General features: G+C 34.6%; 1 protein-coding gene across 2 annotated transcripts in view; it reads left to right on the top strand.

Moving 5' to 3' along the window:
* Positions 1-14432, top strand: part of YME1L1 (YME1 like 1 ATPase) — a 41998-nt gene that overhangs the window by 12921 nt on the left and 14645 nt on the right. Inside the window, exons 3-8 of one of the 2 annotated variants that reach the window (XM_008064539.1) lie at positions 2084-2246; positions 4211-4309; positions 10172-10281; positions 12175-12325; positions 12724-12807; positions 13997-14079. In XM_008064539.1, coding sequence (XP_008062730.1) covers positions 2084-2246; positions 4211-4309; positions 10172-10281; positions 12175-12325; positions 12724-12807; positions 13997-14079 — 690 coding nt within the window. The remainder of the gene's footprint in view (positions 1-2083; positions 2247-4210; positions 4310-10171; positions 10282-12174; positions 12326-12723; positions 12808-13996; positions 14080-14432) is intronic. The other variant, XM_021715791.1, reaches the window with a different exon arrangement.

Here is a 14432-nt window from a genome sequence, read left to right as displayed (position 1 = left end):
AAAGGAAAAATATTCAGGGAGTACAGATTTATGTTCAGGGAGCCAACAGAAAGGATGAAGAAGAGCTAAGACACAACAAACCAATAACTAGCACATCCATTCAGAACTCTTCTCCCTCTCAATCCCTGTGCCCTACTGGTTTTTTCAGTGCCTATTTTTTATGACTTGTTATGTCTATCCTCATCAGGGATTAAATTAGGCTCTTACCAGCTGTCACTTGTTCTGTCAGCCTTCTCTCATTCAGTCTATCTTATTTAATCCTCTGTTTTCTTCCAATAAAACAAAATTTATAATTACTTGTGGGATTAAATCAAGCATGTCTCTTCATAGGTTGACCCATAGCTCATCTTTCTAATCCCGTCTTCCTTCACTAAACTTTGAAATATTCCAGACCCTGACAGTGCACTGTGGCTCAAGCCTATAATCCCAGCACTTTGGGAGGCCGAGGTGAGGGGATTGCCTGAGCCCACAGGTTTGAGAACAGCCTGGGCAACTTGGTGAGACCTCATCTCTACAATTAAAAAAAAAAAAATTAGCCAGGTGTGGTAGCACACACCTATAGTTCCGGCTACTTGGAAGGCTGAGGCGGAGGGATTGCCTGAGCCCAGCAGGTCAATGCTGGGGTGACCATGAGCGTGCCACTGCACTCCATCCTGGGCGATGGAGTGAGACTCCAACTCAAAAAAAAGAAATATTGCGGACCCTTGGATGACTTTTTGTTTGCCCCCTTTCCTAAGCCTTCCTCCCTCATCATTTTTAATAATTTAAAAAGTACTTTCAAGCACTTTATTTCTTCATGCTTTTTAACTGTCTTTTACTACTATGATGTTTGTTGGGCTGTGTAGATCAGTAGGGTCTAGTCTCTGCTTTTGATCCTTAACACTGTGAAATAGTATATATTTTATAGTCATTTTAGTATTGAGAAACTGGATTCTAGGAGTCTGAGTGACTTGTTAACATAGCTAGTAAACAACATACCCCCATACTTCAGTCTAGAGCTGTATAATTCATGGATCCATCATAAGAAGTTGATACTTTGCTTGTTCTGTTTATCATTTCCTTTTAAGATTTAGCTCTTTGGGGCTTAAGTAACATATAATTGTTGCTTGTCTTAAGTGTCTTCTTGTCATCTCATGTGGACAGAAAAACTAATCCCTATACTGTTTGTAGTTACTTTAGAGTTGTTTAAAGGTGGGTATATTTTCACATGTTTTTTGACTTTCAGTCATTTTTGCCTGATTTTCACACATTATTGACATTTAGGAACATAAAGATTCATGGACTGGTGAGAATTGTCACTTTAATGGAATTTTCCTAATGCAAAAATCGTGCCACTGGCCTCAAATCAGTTCTGCACTGTTGAGGAAAGTCCCTCTGACCTTCTATAATACACCGCACTTTTTAATGCAAGTAGTTACTCTCTTTTTGACCTCCACAATGTTTGGGGTGTATTCTTTTTTTTCTTTCTTGACCTCCACAATGTTTGGGAAGTAGTTACTCTTACACTCTTATCATTATAAGTGTTTGGTTCACGGCTGATCAGTAGAAAAAATAAACTATTCTCTTAATTCAGTGAACCATAACGTAATACTTAGTATAATGGTGGTTTGGGTTTGAATTTAAAAAATTTTTTTTCTCATTTATACTGAAATGTCATTTCTTTATTTAAGGATACCATTGGGAAAATATAGATACACACACACACACGTATACATGTATATATATATATATATAGACTTTTTTTTGAAGAGATGAGATCTCACCAAGTTGCCCAGTCTGGTCTTGAACCCCTGGTCTCAGGCTTACCTCCACCTCCCAAAGTGCTGGGATTACAGGTGTAAGCCACTGAACCCGACTGGGAATATAATTTTTTAACCTTGTCAAACCTCATGACTGACTTCAGTAAAACTAGAGCTAAAAAAATGTTTGCATCAATTTTTTTTTAATGTTAAAAAGAAAAAGGAAATCAATGTGTTGGCTAGATTTTAAAAATCCGTATTGTTTCAGCTGATATAGTATGAACTCTTTTGGTTAAATATCTTGAAAATGCTAATGTTTACTTGGTTGACTTAATCTTTTACAGCCTGCACTTAATTTAAGGGACCTTGGATTATCAGAATTGAAAATTGGACAGATTGACCAACTGGTAGAAAATCTACTTCCTGGATTTTGTAAAGGCAAAAACATTTCTTCCCATTGGCATACATCTCATGTCTCTGCACAGTCCTTCTTTGAAAATAAATATGGTATGTTAATATATTTTTGGTTTCAATTAAAGTAAGCCATTTTAGTACTATTAATAATAATTATAATAGGTACCACATATTAATATTTACTATGGACTAGGTGATTTCCTGAGTATTCCTTTTCAATTTTTGGTAATTTTTCATATTGGAATGGTATTAGATTTACAGAAAAGTTGCAAAGATAGTACAAAGTTTTCATATGCCCGTCCCCTTCTAATGTTGACATCTTATATAACCATAATACATATATCATAACTAGGAAATTAACATTGGTACAATGTTTTTAACTGTACTACAGACTATTTGCATTTCAACAAAATTTGATTTTACCAAATCATTAATTTTTTCGCTAGATTCATTTTTCTTTTCCAGGACCTAATTCAACATACTACATCACATTTAGAAGAATGTGAGACTGTCTTATTTGTTTGTTTTGAGTGAGGGTCTCACTCTGTATTACTAGGCTGGAATACAGTAGCATGATCATGCTTACTGCAGGCTGAGATGATTTTTCTGCCTCAGTCTCTTTAGAAGCTGGGACTGGAGGCACACTCCACCACATCTAGCTAATGTTTTTTTTTTTTTAAAGAGACGAGGTCTCACTATGTTGCCTAGACTGGTCTTAAACTCTGGGCTCAAACAGTCCTCCTACTTTGGCCTTCCAGAATGCAGAGATTACAGGCATGAGCTACCACGTCTGGCCTGTTTTAATTATAGATAACACACACTTATTAAATTCTAGGTAAAATAAACTCTCAGGATATATTGATGAAAAAACAGTCATAGTACCTACTCTGAAATGTCTGCATATTTTCTTATTGAGTCATATAACAATCTGATATTATATTAAGTGGGTTTTTACTTACTATAAAAGGGATGTCAACTTCATGAGTTTCTCTTTGGATGGCACTTAGTAAGGCCATAAGAGTTCAGGGATAGAGAAGCAGGTTTGAATAGTTTATGAAGAAGGTTTGATTTGTATCTGTACTTTGCTGAACTTAATTAATATACTAATTTTTTATTCTTCCTTTGTCTTTATTTCACAAAGGGCATAAAGAATGCAAGAGTGAGAAAAAATGAAATAGTTTTCAGCTCGGGCTTAGGCTAAAAATCTGCTTCTATTTTATTGTCTTTATACCTTTCTCTAAAGTACTTGGCCCATAGTAAGTGTTCAATAGAGTAAAAATTACATTGTTCTTATATTATTATTTCTACTCCTCTGGTCTGCATATTTACATTTACTCTGAAGGTTGTTCCTTATATTGCCAACTGCTTGCTAAGTTTAGGCAGGCAGAGATATTAGGAGGGGGTGTTTTGACTTGACTTTCAGGATTTTTTGAAGATTCTGTGAATTCTAACTGGAACACATAGGTAGATGATAACAACTGTTTTGTTTCTATTGTTGCTGCTGCTGACCTTTTCTCTGGGATCTTGAATATCAAATAGGATGGAACACATTAGTCAAGAGGAGTTAAGAAGGATCCCTGAAGTATTCAACTTTGGAAAGAACTTTCTTTTCTTTGTATCTAATGACTGTGGAAGCATTAAGAGGGAAAGTTAACAGTATCTGTGGTGTGTAATGTTTTACCACATCATTAGTAATTTTTGAGATTGTCTCTAAGAAGTAGTAGCTCTTTATTTTTTTATGATCTTAACTAAAAGTAATTTTAGCCTAAATATATCTTTTGCCTCTACTGATTTGAATTTTAGTTTTATTAGCAGCTCAATTTGTATACCAGATAAAAAAGACAATGTAACTAACAAGTGATAGGTGGTAAACTGAAGAACTCTGAATTAGATTAGCAGTGCTATATAGATATTTTCATAAATATAGAGTCATATTATGGACAAATAAAAGTTGAAACTCATTATATTGTGATTTTCATAGATTGGATAAAATTCTGTTTTTCATATGAGTTTTGGTTTGGTAGTTAGAATATTTATTTTTTGCAATTTCCCTCCAGGTTACTTGGATATATTTAGTACTTTACGTTCCTCTTGCCTATATAGACATCATTCAAGAGCTCTTCAAAGCATTTGTTCGGATCTTCAGTACTGGCCAGGTATGAAGCAACAACTGTATTTTGGAAAAAATAATAGACTTATTTAATATATTCTTATTCGTTTTTCTTAATGGTATTAGTGAATATAAACATTCTTTTGCAGTTCACAGTAGGTCTTAAAGAATATTTGGAATTGTTTAGTTGCAGTACCTCTATATAATCTGGAAAATGTATTATAGAAGCTAAACTTTGAGTGTGATAGATGCCACTGCAAGGAGCTTAACTATACCTGTTATAAAATAATTGACCAAGCACATTTGCTCCCTTGTCCTCACTTTTTTTTTTCCAAATTGATGATCATTTTTTTTTTCTTTTGGAATCGGTTACTTTTAATTCTGGATTCCACAACTCAATAGGGACATTTAAAAATTTGAAGCAGCTGGGCACGGTGGCTCAAGCCTGTAATCCTAGTATTTTGGGAGGCTAAGCCGAGAGAATTGCCTGAGCCCAGGGGTTTGAGACCAGCCTGGGCAACTTGGTGAGACCTTACCTCTACAATAAATCAAAAAATAAGCCAGGTCCGTGGTAGTGTGCACCTGTAGTTCTAGCTACTTGGAAGACTGAGGCAGAGATCACCTGAGCCCAGCATGTAGAGACTGTGGTGGCCGTGAGTGTGCCACTGCACTCCAGCCTGGGCAACAGAGTGAGATTCTGGCTCAACAACAACAAAACAAAATTGAAGTACATTTTAAAAAGAGTTTATGGTTAAAAGGCCTTTGGTGGGGCTGAGAATGGGTGGGAAGAGAAAGATTCTTTAGTCTAGAAAAGGAAAGTCATTTTCCAAAGAAAAATACTGAGATTACTAAAATGTTATGCCCTTACTTTCAAAAGCCCATTGAATGACAGAATAAGATATAAAAATGAGAAAATTAGGACCACACCAGAGGAATTTCATTAATGAAACAAATTTGAGGACTTTTCAGTAAGTTACAAAATAGGTGGCATCAAACTAATAGTAAAGTAACATTTGCATATATTCATATATTTATTGAATTTGAGGCACTAGTAATAGATGTTAGGTGATAGTAATCATTGCAAATGAAAAAGACACTTTCCCTACCTTCATAGAACTCAGGAAAAACCCCAAACTTAGATCAGTAAAAGTGGGCTCTGGGATGGGACATAAATAGTTGAAAGATTACTAAAAATGGGCCAAATGCAGAGCAGCTAGGATCTTTAACTTTTAGATAAACTAGCAAAAAAACAAAACAAAACACATTTCTAATAAAGGTGTGTGTTGATATGTGTGTGTGTTTAGGAGAGTCTGTCTTTGGAAACCCCTGGTTTGAGCATTGATTTCAAAGAAAGAAACAAGGTAGTACCCCAGATTACTTAGGTTTTGAATCTTATATGCACTAAAGGTATCTTACCCATTCAGCATATGCATATTTTGTAGTCTGAATACATTTACTGACTTGGTAGTTTTGAAGAAACACATTTGCTGTCAGCCCTGATGACTGTATTCTTATTTATAAATATACATGCAATACCATTAAAATACTTTTAGGTATTCTTGAAGGATTTAGGAAAAAAACATGTATTGGGATATAAAAACTATCTGGTTCTCTCATCATCAGAAAGAAAAACACATTATAATAAAGAAAGGGTAACTTAAAAAAATGCTGAAATACCTGGAAACTTGAAAACCCTTTCTAAGTATCTCTTGGCTGAAGAGAAATCAAAACTGAAGTTACGGATACTAAATACTGAACCATAGTGAAAATCTGCATATCATAATATCAGAGCCTTTTGGTTGAAGGCATTATATAACTTATTAGGAAATAAGAAAAATGGTAAATAAATTGAATTTAAAGTATAGAAGCAAGATATTAATATGAACAAAACAGACATTTTCAAAAATAACAGTAAGAAATACTTTTACTTAAACCAAACAAATTTAATTTGAAAAACCAATAAAATAGAACAGCCTAACCAGTCTGATTAGAAAAAGACAAAAAATGAAAGAGAAACAATAGGAAAATACTAACAATATTAGAAGTGAGAGTGGGAAATGACACAGATATGGTGAAGATTTTAAAATTACAAGATAATGAATGAAATTTTTAGCATAAATAAAAGTGTTAAAATTGATACTTATCTAAGCTACAAATTAGCAGAATTGACCCAAGAAGAGATAGGATAGCCATAAAGTTTGAAAGATAGTATTTAAAAAATAGAATTCCCTTGCCTCAAAGGCACTAAACTCAGATGATTTTATGACAGCATTCTGTTTTTCCAGAACTTCGTTTCCTGTTTTTAAAATTTTACTGAAAAGAAAAAAAAATATAGTAGCTTTCTCTGTTCTGTGAGATTGCTATTAGCAAAACTGGTCAATATTAGTATAAAAAAGAAATATCAATTTCTCTTAATAATAAAAATAAAGAAATCCTAAGTAAAATCTGAAGAGTCAAGAAATGTGCTAAAGAAAAGTTGTATCATGATTAAGAAATACAAGAGTAGTTTAACATTATTAGTAAGTCTTTCATGTTTGTTGATTAGAAAAGAAAAACAGTATATTAGTTTCATTTTATGACAGATAGATGTGATATATTTTGTTATGCTTCCTAAAAATTCTTAGAAGGTTAGAAATAGAAGGAAACTTAAATTTTCTTTTTTTTTGAGTCGAGGTCTCAATCTCTTTCCCAGGCTGGAGTGCAGTAACATGATAATGGTTTACCTCGAACTCCTGGGCTCAGGCGATCCTTCCACCCCAGCCTCCCGAGTAGCTAGGACTACAGTTAAATGCCACCATACCTAACTAATTTTTAAATTTTTATTTTTGTAGAGATGAGGTCTTGCTAGGCTGTTCTGAAACTCCTGGGCCCAAACAATCCTGCCTCAGCCTTCCAAAGTTCTGGGGTTATAGGTGTGAGCCATTGTGCTGGGCCAGGGAACTTTTAAAATTTCTTAAAACATCTATTATGTTCCTGTTAATTTGACAAACAAGATAATCTAATATCCTGGGAGTTTTTTTCAGTATTAATTTGGAGGTTCTGAACAGTGTGATTTAAAAAGAAAAAGAAATGAATATTATATAAATTAAAGGAACGAGCAGAACTAAATTTCTAGGTAATGTGGTTTTTTTTTTTTAACCACACAGTTTGGAAAAAAATCATCCTAAAGGCTGACTGTTCAGGTATTAAGAGCTTACTATGTTGGTGTCATACAAGATAAATGCATAAAAATCAGTAGCTTTCTTATATTCTAGAGATAGGTTTTATATTTGCAGTTTTTTCAAAACCCATTAAATGTTTTATCCTGACAAGAAACTTTCAGCATATCCATATGTACACACATAGACATATGTATATGAAACTTTAATGAAGGAAATAAAAAGAAGAGCTGAGTAAAATAAAATGAGATAATGCCATTATCCTGTTTGGAAGGACTAAGTATTATAATGGTACCAATTTACACCCAAATTTATAAATTCAGTATAACGCCAAACAAAACTCTTAAAGATTTGCTTTGGAAATCGAGAAGATATTTAGCAGTGATAATCAGTAGTGTATATCACCAATAACTATAAAATTACAGAATTTAAACTGGTGCTGGCATACATAAATGCAACAAAATTAAGAATTTTAAGTTGATGAGCAAATGGTAGAGGAGTATCAATAAATATTACTAGGCTAATTGAATAAGAAGGATTTTCTTATACTACTAAAAAATAACTTCCAAATATTTTAAAGGTCTGAAAACAAAAATATAAAACCAAGTATTGCTGGGTGTGGTGTCTCACATCTATAATCCCAGCACTTTGGGAGACAGAGGTGAGAGAATTGCCTGAGTCCATGGGCTTGAGACCAGTTTGAACAACTTGATGAGACTTTGTCTCTACAATTAAAAAAAAAAATTGGTTGGGCATGGTTGGCGTACACCTATGATTCCAGCTACTTGGAAGGCTGAGGTGGAAGGATCACCCAAGCCCAGTAGGTCGAGGCTGTTGTGACTGTGAGTGTGCCACTGCACTCCAGCCTGGGTGACAGTGAGACTCCAACTCAAAAAATTAAAAATAAAAGCATTAAAAAATTAGGCTGGGCACAGTGGCTCATGCCTGTAATCCCAGCACGTTGGGAGGCCATGGTGAGGGATTGCTGGAGCCCACAGATTCCACACCAGCCCGGGCAACTTGGTGAGACTTCATCTCTACAATAAAACTGAAAATTAGCTGGGCATGATAGTGCATGCCTGTCGTTCCAACTACTTGGAAGGCTGAGGCGGAAGGATCGCTGGAGCCCAGCAAGTGATGCTGGGTTGGCCGTGAGCATGCCACTGTACTCTGTCCTGGGCGACAGAGTGAGACTCCAACTCAAAAAAATAAAAAGATAAAAAAATTAAAGTATTAGAAGTCAATCTTAGTTTGCCAGTGGGAATCAAATCAAAGTGCAGAAAACACAACAGACAAAGACACATTTAAGTTCCAGTATACAACTAAATGTTACTATCTGTAATATCCATAGCTTACAGATAAATGATAATAGGTGGTGGGCTCATACCCGTAACATAGCACTTTGTGAGGCCAAGACTGGAGAATCGCCTGAGCCCAGGAGTTTGTGACAGTTTGGGCAATATAGAGAGCTCCTCTCTACAAAAAATAAAAAACTTAGCCAGGTATAGTGGCATGTGCCTATAATCCCATATTCCCAGCTCCTCAGGAGACTAAGGTAAAAGGATTGCCTGACTCTAGGAGATTGAGACTGTGGTGAGCCGGCCTTGTGACACTGCACTGCAGCTGGATGACAGAATGAGACTGACTCAAAGAAAAAGAAAAGTTAGTGGAAAAATGTGCAAGGGCAAGAATGGTTAATTCACTAAAGAAATAATAAATAGTCAATGAAAATGCAAAAGAATCTTTTCAAAAATTTCCCTCACTTGTAATTTGGGAAATGAAAAGTAAAATAAAGTACTTGGTTTTGTTTTGGTTTTTTTGGTATTTTTGTTTTTTTACTCATCAGATTTGTACAAATTTAAAAGATCTGTATTATCTAGTATTATCAGGAGCATGAAGAAAGGGACACTTGTGTTCTTTGGTGTGCACATAAATCAATAACAGCATTTTTAGAAGGCAGTTTCTTAGTGTCAAGCAAAATATAAAATTTACAGTTTCACTTTTGGAATGTAGAGTACATCTGTTGACGGATACATGTACAAGAATGTTCACCACAGTATTACTACTAGCAGTGAAAGTCAGGAAACAAATATTGTCCATAGTTGAAAATGATTGAATAAATTGTACACTGATAAATTGGAAGACCATAAAAAGCCATGAAATTCAGTATACTGTGATGTTCTGATATATGGGTTATATGTTGGTAAATGACAGAAGACAATTGCAAAACATTACTGTTTTTAGAGTAATTTTAAAAAACATGTATGTGCTTGCTTAGAAGGGTAGTTATAGAGTTGTTAGTAGAGATTATTTCTGGGACATGTAATTGGGCTTAGGGAATTAGTAGACACTGATTTTTATTTTATACTCTCACCTTTTTTTTTTCAAAAATATTTTGTAATTACCCGAACAATGTAAAAATTAATTGTATAGATCAAATCTATTTCAATGACTTGGCTTTTTTGGGGAAAACATCACAATTTATTGGAGTTGCTGTCTTGTTTTGTAAACTATATTAAAGATCCACTGACTGTTTACTTTTTTCGTCTGTCAACATAAAATAATAGAATGTTTTAAAATTCTTTTTGAAAAAAGGATGATAAATGTTGAGCATGTTGAAGTATTAAGCAAAGAACTATGTCAAAAAATAAGATAAACTAGGGTATACAGATATGAGAGTTTAGAATCTTGGAAATTTTTCTTTTTCTGTTACACTTTACAGTGAAAGTAAATGGTACTGTTTTATATAGTTTTCACACAGTCTCGGGGTTTTAAGACTTTGAAATCAAGGACACGACGTCTACAGTCCACCTCTGAAAGATTAGCTGAAACACAGAATATAGCACCATCATTTGTGAAGGTAATTAGAGCTTTTTAAAAATTATGTTTTAAAAAGCAAATATTTTCAAGTTATTAAAACAATGAGGACCTTCAATATCTGATTTCTTTTGTCAGCTGGTAGATTTTTCTTCTTTCTACTTAAGGTAAGGAGTTAATAATCTGTGTAATAATTATACATATAACTCTTCTGTGTGCCAGACTTGTGTCCCCACTTATTAGATGTCTCTCTCTGACTTTTTTCCCACCAACCTAATTCCTACTTAGATGTTCTCTATATTAATGGGCAGCATCTCCCCAAGATAGAAACGTGGTGATTTGTCTATTTTTCCTTACCTTCCACTTCCATTAGCCACCAAAATCCTGTTGTTCTAACTTTCTAAGTATTTATTAAGTCAGTTCTGCTTAGGTTGACTAATAAACACTTCATGTCCTTGCTTCTAGTCTTCTTGCCTTCTGTCTAGTCTCCAGACTGCCACCCACCAGTCTTTCTAATTATATTGCTCTGCTTTATTGTTGACTTTAAGCTGATACAAAGGACATTTCATCATTTGACCTCTACCTACCTTTTTATTTTTTTATTTTTTTTATTTTTTTTTTGAGTTGGGGTTTTATTAATACTTTGTCATCCAGCCTGCAGTACAGTGGCACAATCACTGCCCACCACAGCCTCGACTTCCTGGGCTCACGTGATCCTTCTGCATCAGCCTTCCATGTAGTTGGGACTGCAGGCACACATCACTGTGCCTGGCTAATTTTTTTATAGAGATGAGGTCTGATTTGTTGCCCAGGCTGGTGCCGACCTCCTGGGCTCAAGTAGTCCTCCTACCTCAGCCTCCCAAAATGTTGGGATTACAGGCATGAGCCACCATACCTGCCCTTATTCTCATCTTTCAGTATGTCCCCTCTGTTTCCCTGTCCTCCTCTCGTCATATAAGATAGCTTATAGTTCTTCAGCACCAAAGATTGTTGTTTCATATCTCATGGTATTTATTCATTGTTTCATTGTTCATGATGTTTATTACCTGTGGTTTAATTGTCCCATTCTCTCTAAGGCCTTTTCTGTTTTCCTTAGGTAGCATTTATTTTGCCACCAAACATAGTACTTCTCTTTTTTTTTTTTTTTGGCGTTGGAGTCTCACTATGTCACCCAGGCTGGAGTGCAGTGGTATGCTCCTGGCCACTGCAGCCTCGACCTATTGGGCTCAGGTGATTCTTCTGTCTCAGCCTTCCAAGTAGCCGGAATACAGGCGCGTGCTACCACACCCAGTTAATTTTGAGGTTTTTCCTCTAGCAGAGATAAATGAGTGTGAACATTATTAATCTAGTAGAACCCTAAGATAGCATGATCTGTTAACTATTTTCAGTATAGTACTCTTCCAGAGAATAATTCCATTCACTTTATGTTATTAATAGATTGATGGGCCATGCTCAATGGCTCAGCCTTTAAACCCAGCAGTTTGAGAGGCTGAGATGAGTAGATTGTCTGAGCCCGCGGGTTGAGACCAAGACTGGGCAACTTGGCAAGACCTCGTCTCTACAATAAATCAAAAATTAGCCAGGCGTGGTAGTGCGTGCCTATAGTTCCGGGTTCTTGAAAGACTGAGGTGGAAGAAATGCCGGATCCCAGCAGGCCGATGCTGGGGTGGCCATGAGTGTGCCACTGCACTCCAGCCTAGGCGATGGAGTGAGACTCCAACTCAAAAAAAAAAAAAAAAAATAGATTGATACAGGAATAGGATCTGGTGTTAGTTGTCTAGTCACTGATTAAGTAATTCATTATTGTCTTCACCTGTTTCTTCACTTTAACAATAAAAGTTAAATTCTAGAATTTTAATGAATTTTTTGAGTGACCACAATATTGCTGGGTAGTGTAACTATCTATGTGCTCAATCAATACTGTTTGTGTATTTAGGGGTTTCTTTTACGGGACAGAGGATCAGATGTGGAGAGTTTGGACAAACTCATGAAAACCAAAAACATACCTGAAGCTCACCAAGATGCATTTAAAACTGGTTTTGCAGAGGGTTTTCTGAAAGCTCAGGCACTAACACAAAAAACCAATGGTAAGTTGATTTGACACTGTGTTTGAGAAGAGTAACCAAAAGGAAACCAGAGCTCTACGTTTAAGTCATAAATTACAATACATAAATCTGTCTTTCTATTGGTATAATCTTTCTATTATATTGCGCTATATTTGTAATTTAAGCTGTATAAAAATGGAAATACTGCTGGCAGTTTCATTTTCTCAAGAGAGAAACATTCAAGGACAGAAGCTTGAATGGCTTCATGAAGTTTTTGATAAATGGGGTGTTGACAGGAAATGATAGCAATTGTGCAAAAGAATGCCAGTTTCCAAAATTACATGTGATGATAGATGATTATCAACAATAATATTGACATTTCACTGAGCTGTCATATTTCACTGATGTCATTTGATTTAAGGCTTTTCTTTCTCTTCTAGATTCCCTAAGGCGAACTCGTCTGATTCTCTTTGTTCTGTTGCTATTTGGCATTTACGGACTTTTAAAAAACCCATTTTTATCTGGTAAAAGCTGTTTTTAGTTCTCTGAACTGTTAATTTTTTATTCCTTTAAATACTTAAATTTCTTTTCATGTTAGTCTAAGACATTTTTTAAAAAACAACACTGTTTATAGGTTTACCATCTAAGCTTTCATTCCTAGTAGCTGTTTAGTTTCCCAGATTTTTAAAAAATGATACCTGTCCACTTATAAAATTAAAAAATCATGTAGAGAAATGTTTGTAATACCAATACAAAGTGAAATAGTCTTCTATTTCAAAGATAAGTTAAAATATTGAGTTTCTTTAAATTATATTAAATGATACAAAAGGAAAGTTCTATTTTTAAAAAAATTAACATTAAATTAGTCCCATTTTTTTCTTTATTTTGCTTATCTAAAATGAAGTAATAAGGTACGAGTTAAGTGGTTCCAGTTATTTTTTAACTTACTATTTAGTTTTTACCCTGAGTTTTCTGTTGTCTTTATGATTAAGGATGTGTATAGATCCTTAAAAAAATACCGTAGTGGGCTACAAGTATTCATGTCCATTCTAGAGTTACTATTTTAAATTTACTCTCTCAACTCATTTGTTCTTAATGTGTTAAGCATTTCTTCTTAATCCTGTATTTTTGCCCACTGATGTTTTGCCTTCCAAATTTCAGACTATTAATGACAGTACTTTGCGCTGCTTCTGAGGAAAGTAGAAATTGTTCAGTTTACTCATTTATGATTGCTTCAGTTTGGAAATGTCTGTCCAATGGGTAATAGTCTAAATGAAAAGTGAAATAAAATGTTAAACTCTACTTTTTATAAATTAGTGTGCCAGTTTTTTATGCTAGGTCTAAGGCAATATATTTCCATAACCAGTTTTATTAGAATAAGCAAGGTTGCACATTAACAATACTCTCCTGAGTCATTTCTCAATTCTGCAAACTATAAGTCTGCTCCATGGCCTGGGAATCTGCATTTGAACGCATTTCTCAAGTGATTTTTATTCATATTGAAGCTTGGGAATCATTGATTAAAGATTTCTATCATTAGATATTACAAGGAGAAGAGGAAAATAGTCTTGATTTTGGCTTGCTCTGATTTAATATGTGACCATAGACCTCTCAGACATTTAGTTTTTCTCTGCTTTCTTACATCTGAAAAAAATAACCTGGCTGGAATGTTATTAATCTGTCAAATATAAACATTTCTCTTTTTCTCTTTAGTTCGCTTCCGGACAACAACAGGGCTTGATTCTGCAGTAGATCCTGTTCAGATGAAAAATGTCACCTTTGAACATGTTAAAGGAGTAAGTTAAGATTTCCTGCCTTCTACTTAGTACATTATCTAATTAATATCCTATATAAAGTCAATATTTAATTGTAAAGTTTATTCTGGCATGGGTAAAATGGCATCCAAACATAGTAGAGACTTTGATATTTTGGGGTTAAATGATAATAGCTGAGGATCAAGTCTTGCTTCATGGCAAGCATTAGTATTAACTTATGAAAGAGCAGTGTGGTTTAATGGAATGAATGCAGACTTCAGATTTAAGCAGATTGTTTCAAATTCATTTTTATACTTATTGACTATGTGACCTTGTTCAAATTACTTTAGATTCTCACAGATAATGTATGTACTTTGCTCAAGTAAGTAGTTAAT

This window comes from Carlito syrichta, unplaced genomic scaffold (assembly GCF_000164805.1).
Source record: "Carlito syrichta isolate Samal-C Ts95f unplaced genomic scaffold, Tarsius_syrichta-2.0.1 Scaffold307674, whole genome shotgun sequence".
Taxonomy (NCBI): domain Eukaryota; kingdom Metazoa; phylum Chordata; class Mammalia; order Primates; family Tarsiidae; genus Carlito; species Carlito syrichta.
This window is presented reverse-complemented; position numbering and strand designations above follow the sequence as displayed.